The sequence below is a fragment of the Lytechinus pictus genome, chromosome 17 (genome assembly GCF_037042905.1).
Source record: "Lytechinus pictus isolate F3 Inbred chromosome 17, Lp3.0, whole genome shotgun sequence".
Classification (NCBI taxonomy): Eukaryota; Metazoa; Echinodermata; class Echinoidea; order Temnopleuroida; family Toxopneustidae; genus Lytechinus; species Lytechinus pictus.
The window spans coordinates 29,750,988-29,762,422 of record NC_087261.1 but is presented as its reverse complement, the minus strand read 5'-3'; the positions used below and the strand labels follow the sequence as shown (position 1 = coordinate 29,762,422).

The window sequence follows — 11,435 nt, the reverse complement described above, 5'->3', positions numbered from 1 at the left end:
GTTTGGTATTAACAAAGGTCAAAATTTGTGTTCCATCTGCCATAATTTTGGCCCGCAAAAATGTATGTCTCATAACGCCACTGTTAATGCTATACTGTATAAAATAGTCTAAAAACAGAACGGGAAGATGGCAATTTCTGCATTTTTACGTCCTTTCCTTGTTTTTTACTCTCAGTGGGGATGCGTGCTTTAATCGTGTTTACCTGCTGGTATAAGCGTTTTGACTCTTGACTCAGAAGGTCGTGTGTTCGAATCCCACCGGCTAGCGTCCTTTGGCAAGGCGTCAATCCACAGTTTGTCACTCCTCACCAAGGTATTAAATGCGTACAGTTAGAATGCCAAAGCATAATTATATAGTATGCCTAGCGATTGAGTCTTAAAACTCTTTTTGAATGCTCCCCAGGGAGTGAATGTGTGTAAATGTACATTATGTGTGGGCATGTCCGGATCTGATGACGGGTGTAATGATAATTACAATGTAAAGCGCTTAGAATCAAGATATAATTAAGCGCTATATGAATGTAACCTCTATTTTTATTAAGTGTATTACATGTACCGGGGAGAAAATCAAGCACACTTGAACCTGGGAAGCGGGGGTGCTGGGGGTGCTGAAGCACCCCCAGAAATTTTCCTGGGGGTGCTGCATGTATTATTTTCCATAGGCAGCACCCCCACGATATTCCCCCTGTATTTTTTAAATATGTTATGATGTACATAATTATCACATCCGACAATCGCAAATCATTGACATAGTCCTTTACATATTCCAATAACATCCCTCCTGTAACGCGACTCAATCAAGCTCCGGCACTCCGATACAGACGTGGTCGCGCGCGAGATACGTGATAACCAAAGGTGATAACCATATTTACACACTACTTGATAGCAGGGAGTGACATGGGTGTGGTTGGACTTAAAACTTCCAGGTTTTATGTCGAATCAAGTGTGCGCGCGCCCGACCGCCCGTGTTTTGTATAAACAATTAAAAGTCAGACAATAGAAATCAAATTTCACAGTCTTTTTCGCCCTGCCCCATGGTCCTGGTAAGCGGGGGTGCTGGGGTGAAGCACCCCCAAAATTTGCATGTGTTATTTTCCATAGGCAGCACCTCCTGGAAAGCTAGTGGTAGGTATGATTAATGACAGAAATTTTATCAAAATGAACGAAGTTTTGTAGACCCCCCCCCCCGCCCTTCAGAATTTTCCGACACAGTACTTAACATAAAATAGTGTTTAAATTCACCCTTTTTCAGATCGGAATATCAAATATTTTCTGCTCGCGCTTCGCGCTCGCATTATTGATTTTATAATAAAAAAATGTATTTAAAATGCCCAGATAGTAGTTCTAACTCTAAACACACGCACGCATGTTTATTCAGATACGCAACTTGTTTTGGGGGTACTCCGGGCTAAAAATATTTATATCAAATACATTTGATCAAAATAAATCAATTTTTTGAAAATCTGATAACAAATAGTTAGGTTATTTGATTCTAAAGTTTAGCAATATTTTATGAAAATAGTGATATGCATGTCGTCATGAATATATAATAGGTGGGTTGACATGGGCGGTAATCTGTCCCCAAAGGTAGGGGGACCAGGGCCTGTAAAATTTGACCAAAAAGAAAGGTTATCACCCTAAATGTAAGGTCATTTTAACCCTTACAAAATTTGACAAGCCCCCCCCCCCCCCGCCCCATAAAAAAAAGGATTTCACCCAAAATGTAAGGTCATTTAGTCTTGAATACATGTATTATTTCGATTGTGAAGTGATGTATTTTTTTCCATCATGAAAGACCAAAATAGGAGGGGGGACATTTGATATTGTGTCCCAAAATGTGACAAGACCCCCCCTCCATAAAAAAAAGGTTTTCACCCAAAATGTAAGGTCATTTAGTCTATAATACATGTATTATTTCGATTGTGAAGTGATGTATTTTTCTCCATCATGAAAGACCAAAATAGGAGGGGGGACATTTGATATTGTGTCCCCCTACTATTTTTGATAGGGGGACACGCCCCCTGTCCCCTCTGGGATTTCCGCCCATGTGGGTTGAAGATATCACATACCCACTGTCCTGGTTGTGTTATTACATGGAATCAAATTGTTTATTTTTTTCATACCAGTGTGAATGATATGTATCCCTTATAATGAAATAAGATGCAGCAAAGAATATCTAATGGACTAAATTAGTTGCCAATTCAACTGTTTTTGGTTCTTCAAGGGAAAATATTGAATAAACCTAATTCTATATAATAAAATACAAAAGAACGAGTGGGGATATGACATCATCAGTTTGCTCATTGAATATTAATGAAGAACATGCTTAAAACTGTTTCACCGGAATAATGCTAATCTTTAAAATGCAATAACTTTGATATTCCTTGTCGGATTTTTATCAAATCTTTATTCTTATGTTCGTCTGATTTTTCTTTATCTGTTCAAACCATATAACATTCAGTGCTGAGTTTCAGATCAGAATATATTAAAAAAAATTTGCTCGCGCTTCGCGCTCACAATATTAATGTCAGAATATATTCAATTACTTATCATTTTCTTGATTTACAAAACATGAATAGAATGTCCCGTTTATAGGTCTGAAATCTCAATTTTGTTTCCGCTCGCACTTTGCGCTCGCATCAATTGTATAGTTATATACCTATCCTGTTCATGATTAGAAAAGTGCTAAAGATGTCCTGTTTTTAGGTCTGAAGTCTCATTTTTATTTCCGCTCGCGCTTCGCGCTCGCATCAATTGTATAGTTATATACCTATCCTCTTCATGATTAGAGAATAAAACAATTAGGTACGGAGCCTTTAAAGTGCTATCGACTCGACAACTTAATTGGCGAGATACTTTATCTTGCCATGTCGACTTAATAACCTTATTATGTCGATATGGCGAGATACTTTATCTCGCCAAGTGGACTTATAAAAAGTTATATGTCGACATGGCGAGATACGCTATCTCGCCAAGTCGACTTATAAAAGGTTCTATATCCCTTTAAAGGCTCTGTAACTAGGCCATTGGGAGATAAACATATCTTGTTTTATTGACATAATTAACGTTATAATGTCCACCCGGAGAGATTCCGTTGTCAACGAACTGAAGTGAAAATAATACTATCGAAAGAAGTACTGCCGATTTTGAAAATGGTGCAGCTTGCAAATTCAGATTGACACGGAAGATTCGGGAACTTTGGAAAACGACTTCACGTATGAAAAATAATCAAAATTGAATCAATGATTTCTTTTACGTTTGTTTTTTGCGGCCGGATACAGCTGGATACTGCATTACACGCCAATTTTGTCCTGTTTTATTCAAACGTTAACATTGCTTGATAGCACTGACAACAACAATGTTGATCCCTGAGCATGAAAATCAGGAAGCGCAAGACCAGGCGTTCGTTTGAAAGAATATGAGCAGTCGCACGATTGATGCCCATGCATATAGTGTTTACCTTTATTATTAAAGGTAAAGTCCACCCCAGAAAAATGTTGATTTGAATAAATAAAGAAAAATTAAACTAGCATAACGATAAAAATTACATCAAAATCGGATGTAAAATAAAGTTATGACATTTTAAAGCTCCACTTACTTTTTCACAAAACAGTTATAATTATGCACAACTCAGTTGCATGCAAATGAGACAGTCGATGATGTCCATCACTCACTATTTCTTTTGTTTTTTATTGTTTGAATTATACAATATTTCATTTTTATGTACATGAATTCGACAATAAGGACCAACTGGACTGAGCCATATAGTATTAATCCCACATGTTTATCTCATTGAATAACTGTTAATATTGTAATTTGATCTGATTCTTAATAAAAACATAAATACAAAAAAATGAGACAATATGAATATGATGCCCGAGTGTAACCTTTTAAAGCGAACATTGATAGCAACGGCAGACAACATTTGGGAGAATGATGATGACGCCAAATCTTTCGACACTCAAAATTGATGCTTCTTTCTTTCTTTCGTTAGATATTATGCTGTCTTACTTTTTTATTGGTTTGAAATAACTACCTTATATGTTATTTCTTTCTGATTTTTCTTTATTTTCATCTATATTGATGTTTTTGACACCATTTTGAATTTGTTTCTGTCATCATAAATTTCTTTGGGTATATTCTTGCTTTAAATATTCTTGTATTCTATTTTAATCGCGCCATCGCTAAAACTGCTATATGCTAGTTGCGGGCAACTAATATGTTTTATTTCAACCGGGAATAAACAAAGTAAAATAAACATACATAATAGTAGGAATATGCATTCAAAATGAATAGGAGCCGAGGATTCAGGATTTTTTCTACAGGGGCTCATTTTTTTCGTCGGTCAGCTCCACGAAATAAAGGCATCGTGGATTTTTCTCTCTCGCAGTTTCTCTCCCTCTCTCTCCTTGTCACAATTTTACGGGATGCGCCAACATCTCCCGATCCGCCCCCCCCCCTCCCCCTCGTTCGCACCTGCCTACGTGTAGATCCATGGTCTCATAGGTATGGATGATGAAAAGAAGGGCGATTAGTCTGCAAATTAAATGCCTTGCTATTGGAGAAATAAGTTGGGTGTCATAAAAGCGCGACGCAATTTTCAATTTTTTTTTTGATTGTTTTAATTTTTGCACCATGATGAATGCTTGTTAGGCTTATTAAAGAACGAAAGTGGCCGCACTAGAATATTTCCACCTTTCATTTTCTTCTTGAAAATTATTGGGAACGCGCTTTGTGCTTCTCGAGTATAAGGTCCCAGCTGTATCCTTATAAAAAATATATATCATCGCAGATCAGTGTTTCTCTCAGTCACGTTTTAAACTCCTAAATAAAGACACAATGCATTTCGATCTCATGTAAGCTATGTCCAATAGGCCAATGAAATATTTTCGAAACCTGTATATTCTACAAAAAAAATATATATATATAAACAGTAAATTAGGCAACAAAAATATTATTGCTAGATGAAATATTACATCCGTTTTATGTTCTCTTTCGCTAATATATATTTTCATTAATGTTGATTTTGCAATTGCTTTTGTTATATATTTCATTTGTTTATATTTGGATGTTTTGCTTTAAAAAAGATAATGTTCGAATTCTTGTCTTTTCTTTTAATCGCGCCCTAGCTGAAATAGCTATGCTGGTTGCGGGCAGAAACTTTGTTTTGACTAAATTTCAATAAATTGAAGTTAAACAAAAATAATAGCTTGGCTATATGCCTAATAATGTTATATCAAAGGCGCGAATTCAGGATGTTTTGGAAGGGGCTCATTTTGTCAGTCATAAAGTGGTTTCTTCTCTCCTCTCCCTCTCTCTCTCTCTCTCCCTCCCTTTGTGTTTTACGAGGTTGCGCCCGCACCTCCCGCTCTGCCCCTGCACACCCCCCTCCCTTCACTCGCACCTGCCTTCTTGTAGATCCATGGTCTGATTAGGTATGGATGATGAAACACAGAGCGATTGATTCGGTAAATTATTTATAAGCAAGGCCTATATTGACGAAGTAAGTCGGGTGTCATAAGAGCGCGACACTGGGGTATTTCAAGCTTTTGTTTTGTAAAAAAATTGTTGCACAACGGTGAATGCGTGTTTTATTAGGCTTATCAGAACCAAAGTGGCCGCTTATGATATTTCCATTTCCTCTTTTTTTGCCGAAATTTTTAGATTCGGTAGGCAATATAATTTTTTTTTTTTTATCCCCACGCCGATACAAATGATGAGATATAGAATCAAAGTTCTATAATTCAGTGGCGTAGAGTGCCCCCCCCCCCCGAAAAAAATGGCAGAGCAAAAAAATGAAAGGGAGAAAGAAGAAAAGACGATCAATTTTAGAAAGTCATTTGGAAAAAAATTACAAGTGAAGTTTCATCAATTTTTAGTACAAACTGTTAGGAAATATTATAGGGAACAAAATAGAAGATGATTACAACTATTGAATACATATTTTTAGTGTAATCCAAAGACAAAAAAAGATTGCTTCAAAAATATATAGTGTCCGGACACCAGACCCCCCCCCCATCCTACAAGGTAGGACTTTTTGTGCCTGCCAGCTGAAAAAAGTACATACTTTTTCAACGTGCCCATGCTTTTATAGGCTTGATAATTTTCCACCCCCCCCCCTTCCTTAGTGAAATCACTGATCGACTTTTCGAAAGACTCTTTAGTGGATGAGTTTTAAAATGTTATAAGAGGGCAAAACAGAAGATACCCCACATGATGTTCCTAATTCTTATCTTAATTAGATTTACTGATTATGAAATACCGACCAAAGGTGTTGTTTAAATCATACGCTTTCAAAAAATAATTCATGGCGAATATTCTTTTAAAAGAAAGCGTTCGACCGAAAATAATTATTGATTTATTTTCAGAGCTAGATTAGCGTGCGGTGTGCGCGCGCATGATGATAACGTGCGCATAGCTTGCGCATAGTGTGTATACGGTTCGGTATGGTGTACGGGGCGCGGTGCGTTTGTTTACGTATATAATAATATCGCTAACCGGATTGTACCCACACATCGTAATCACCAGTCTCGATCATCAGAACATTCTTATCGTCATAATTTTCGTATTTTCGCGGATTGAACCATAAGAGTAGCCGCATAATATTGCCCTTATTGAAGACATTATTCACCGTGAACTATTGGCGCCATGGCTGCTTGTTCAGGTGTTGACTTGAGCTGGCTTGACGAGGGCAAACCGCGCAAGAGAAGGACACAACCTGACAGCGCCAAGAGATCCCGGCCGGGTAAACCAGCTGTTCATGAGCAGTTTCCAATAGTCGACGCGGCTTCTGAATTCATCGAAGGACATGGCTTCAGAGCTCATAGAAGACGCCAAGACGTGACAGGAACGTGTGGTTCTTCTTTGCCCGAAGTCCGAGATCATCTTCTAGCTGCCCTTCCCGGCCTCAAGGAAGCATACCCCAAACTTGGTAAGTCATCAAACATTTGGGCTTTTTCTATTCAAATTTTTTTTCAGGGGTGGACTCCCGGGGGGGGGGGGGGCACTTCCATTGACGAGTGGATACCATGCGCAACCATGGGGTCTTGAAAAGCACCCTAAACACGTATTTTCCATATTCTGAAAATGCACCCTTTAACAAGTAATGGCGTGTGAAACCTTACCCTTAACAAGTATTGGAAACACTGCTACACTACCGCAGCACTACGCTCATGCCTGACAAAGGTGGGATTTTATGGGGGGGGGGGGGGAATATAAAATTCATGCAACATCACGATCTTTAAAAACAATTATATATTAGGGTAAATATATTGCGCACATATTCACCTTGTTTAGGTGCTTAAGGCGCTCCTATATTACGTGGCTAAGCTAGGTGTTCACAGCGCACACAGCTTCGTTGGAATGGCTATGCTTTTTGTTGTAATTTTAACAGCAATAGATATCTACATGTATGCCATCATTATTTATTGGAATTCCTGATATTAAAAAAAATATTTGAAATTCATCCACTTTCTGTATCCCTTCAATAAATCCTGAATACTTGCCTGCTCTTCCAACATGTCAATGTTCCTTATTTGATACAATTCATTTTCTACAGTATGCTTGATATTTCACTCATTCTTTTCCACTTGATTCTTCTCATTGCAGGGACTCGTACAGTAGCCAGGCTGATGAAACCACCAAACCAACGAACCACAGGAGCTAAGCGCTACAAAGGCTTCATTCAGGCTCGCATCCCAGCAAAGGATAACTCCCAAAGGAAAGGCAACGACAACAGTCACTTCTATGCATCCAGGGTTCGTTACTGCATGGAGATGGCAGCAAAGCTGGGAGATAAAGCACTGGTGTTCTCAGCAGACAACAAAAACAAAGTCCGTGTTGGAGCCACCACCCTAGCTGTTGACCGTCGTATCACCATTAAGCGTTTCTACCCGGTCAACGATGCACCTCAGTACTTGGACCACGACTTCCCAACGCCAGGCTATGCCATCACACCATCTGGGTATTTAGAGATGTGTCCTCTCTCCACTCCTGCTACCACAATAGATCATCTTGGACGAGAACAATTGGTGTAAGTAATTAATTGAATTGTGCATTTTACTATCTTTTTCTATTTCAAAGAAAATTCTAAATAGGGCAGATTCATGACATTTATTCACTGTTCAAACAACCATCAAAGGCATTAAATTACCAATTGGGTTAAAATAAAAACTCTCCCCCATTTGAGATTTCTGGAAATTCACATTTTACATCTATACATCAATGAATGCCCATCCATTTTTCATATATCCTTTTAATTATTGTTACTTGGTCCCCTATATTTTCTTCCTCGATTTCTTACGTCAATTTCAGTTTACGTCACACAGTCACTGAATTAATCGATTTCCATGTGTTGGCCATTTTCAGTTGAAATTACAATGCTCTTATAGATTAAAATAGATACATTTCATTGGAGTTTCAGGCAATAATAAGTTTTAAAGTCATGGATTTAGAACTGATTTATGCTTTTGAGTTTTATCTTTCAGTCAAGAAAATGGCCCCAGCACACACAAAATTTAAAATTCAAATTTGTATCCCTTGCTGGAGTTTGATGAATGATTTTGGAGGTTCATAAAAATAGATTGATTTAAGCCAACATTTTTCTGGGGTGGCCTTGACATTCAAATTTCAAAATGTACTTGATATGAAAACAAATTGAATTGCTTTCATCTTGAAATAAATTCCATCCTTATCCAAAATGTGTTTTTTGTCTAGAAATGTTTTATCGTAAGCATTACAAATTTGCAATGATGAATGATTTTTTTCTCTCTCTTTTCTTTCCTTTTTTTTTATACAGACTACCACAGAAAACGAGGTCAACAGTTGTCCTTAGAAGTCCACACTCCCCTAATAATGTTACGTCCCACCTCAACGATCTGGTCATGCATGCTGAGCTACCAACTTCGATCGCACATGGAAAGTCATGTCTATTCTTGCTCGTAGATGGTGGTCCGGACTGTAACACCAATCATCAAGTGAACCTGTACTTCTACGCGAAATTCTTCAAAGACATGAATCTTGATGCAATGTGTGTTACATCATATGCGCCGGGTGATTCAGCTTTAAACCCAGTAGAGCACCTTTGGGCGCCTTGCACTAAGGCCTTAACAAGCGTCTATTTGCCTTCAACGTTGCCTGGAGAAACCGTTCCTCCATGCCAGCAGCACCAGCTTTCCATGGATGAAAGACTGCAAAAGGAGCATCAGGTGTTTGATTCGGCGATGGACCAAATCAGGAAGCGTTATTGGAGTAATGTTCGTTTTGCTGGACACAAGGTTAACGTCAAAGTCGAGAAGAGTGGAGGAGAGCCCCGCCCATATGGCACAACATACCAGCAACAGAAGGCTGCACTGGCTGGATCCACTAGAGCTCTTCGTCAGAGTGGAATGATGGAAATGTATCGGTTTGCGTCAAGACACATGGACAAGCGCATTGGAACGGTAATTTTTGCTAAATGTTTGGAGCCATCTTGTGAACATTGTTCTTCGCATCCCCCCCAAGTTTCCCCTGGAGATCTACACATTCTAAGGAATTTTCCCACACCGAAACCATCAAGCGACCATGGAGGACACTTCATAACATTCTTGGAGGCTTGCAAGGAGGGCATTGATATGCCTTGTGAGCACATGCCCCTCTACAAAGAAAAGGGACTCGGAAGGTGCGACAAGATGGGTTGCCGCTATGTTTTCGGCAGCAAGAAAGATGTAGAGGACCACCGACGCAAGGTTCATGGACGTTAGTGTATCATGGTACTGGTGTCTGATTGTAATTTCATATTAATGTCATCATGACTGCAGGTTCATTCAGTTGTCATGTAATTTTTCTACCATAGGCTCGTTATAAAACTTTGATTAAGTGCACCTTCTTGATTAGTTACATTTGATGATGTCAAATTCAAGCTACTCAGGCTGTTATTTTCAATTAGCACATTCTTTCCCACTTTTTCAATATTGATTGAAGACTCAATAGACTCATTAACCTGATTGTTCTTTTGTGAAAAAAAAAGAAGTGTTCAGCATTCGGAAATGAGTATTTCTTCAATAACTTTGTGTATATTCTATTATTACAGTTCAGTGTCTATCTTGAGTAATTGATAATTGTTGTGCATTGCAAGGGAATATTACATTGAAAACTTAAGTATTTAATTCACTGTATCCCATTCAGGCAGTAACATACAATACTGTTTAGTAATAAACTTTGCTATTCCCTCAGCTGTGCATGTCAACATTCATGCTGCAGCAAGTGAAGATACTTTTTTTAGGGGGGGGGGGGTGGTCACCTACTTACTGTCCTATGTCACTATTTACTGATTGGATGACTTGATTTTCTTATGAGCCGTCAAGACGCATGTTTAAATCCAAATTATTTATGCCAACTGGGGCTGCAAAATTACAAAAGCCTTCGTGTGAAAGCAAATGTCATACATTATGTATATTAATTTCCTTTTAAGCTCTAAGCTTTATCAAGTTTATATGTATGTTACACTTGAAATTTGGGTCTTCAAATTTTAGAGCATGGTTACTATATTGTTTTTTATCATTGGGCACATTTGTTCTCCGTTATGTGAAAATTTCATGATTAGGTTTGAAATGTGTAGGCCTGTAATATTAGGTATTTTAGGTGTGGGGTCTCTTTTATTTGTATTTGTTACCATGTTACCATGTTACTATTTCATTTTTGTTTTCATTACTTTTATAAGTAATATTTTGTGTTATGTTATTACTTGTAAATATTTTGATTGTATATAATTTGAATACTAATAAATCACATGCTTATTCTGAAACACTTGTTCATTGAACCAATCATTTGCTGTGATAAAATATACCATTATGATTGCTTAGGAAGAATGAAGATCAGGACGTGTATAGTTGTGAAGAGGGAGAGGGGGAGAAGAAGACACATATGCCAACATATATATACAAATATGAAAGAAAGAACAATAGGAAGTGAAGGAAGAACCAGGCTAAGAGTAGTTGGAGAATGACGAGAACATGTGAAAGTTTGATTCCAAATGGGGCTAAATCCACTTTTGAGCATATCTGACTTTTTTTTTTTTTTTTTGTGAGGATGTGAGAATCAAATGCATCATATGGCATAGAAAACAAAAATGGTGAGGTTGGTAAAATTTCATTGCAAATTTTAATTTTATGCCAAAAGGAGTCAAATCCAGAACAGTTTTATTCCAAAAGTAGCAAAATCCATGCTAATTGGTTAATTTTATTTTTTTATATTAATATTTTTTGTTTAGCTCCTTTCGGCATAAATCGAAAAATCATCGTCCTTGGACAAGATCTTTTAGATTCAAAGGATGAACATCATAAATCTTAAATATACTATGCTTAAAACATTTCTGTTTTTCATGATCATTTCCCAATATGAACCCTAAGAAGACTTGGGGGGGGGGGGCTGACTCACCCCCCCCCCCTCGACATTTT

At 37.8% G+C, this 11,435-nt stretch overlaps 1 protein-coding gene across 1 annotated transcript; it reads left to right on the top strand.

Moving 5' to 3' along the window:
• The first annotated feature begins 6,508 nt into the window (after window positions 1–6,508).
• On the top strand, window positions 6,509–10,780 carry LOC129272973 (uncharacterized). Its single transcript, XM_054910046.2, has 3 exons — window positions 6,509–6,931; window positions 7,609–8,032; window positions 8,798–10,780. Exons 1-3 carry the CDS (start codon window positions 6,649–6,651, stop codon window positions 9,738–9,740), a joined length of 1,650 nt encoding a protein of 549 aa, XP_054766021.1. The 5' UTR covers window positions 6,509–6,648; the 3' UTR covers window positions 9,741–10,780.
• Window positions 10,781–11,435: the final 655 nt, after the last annotated feature.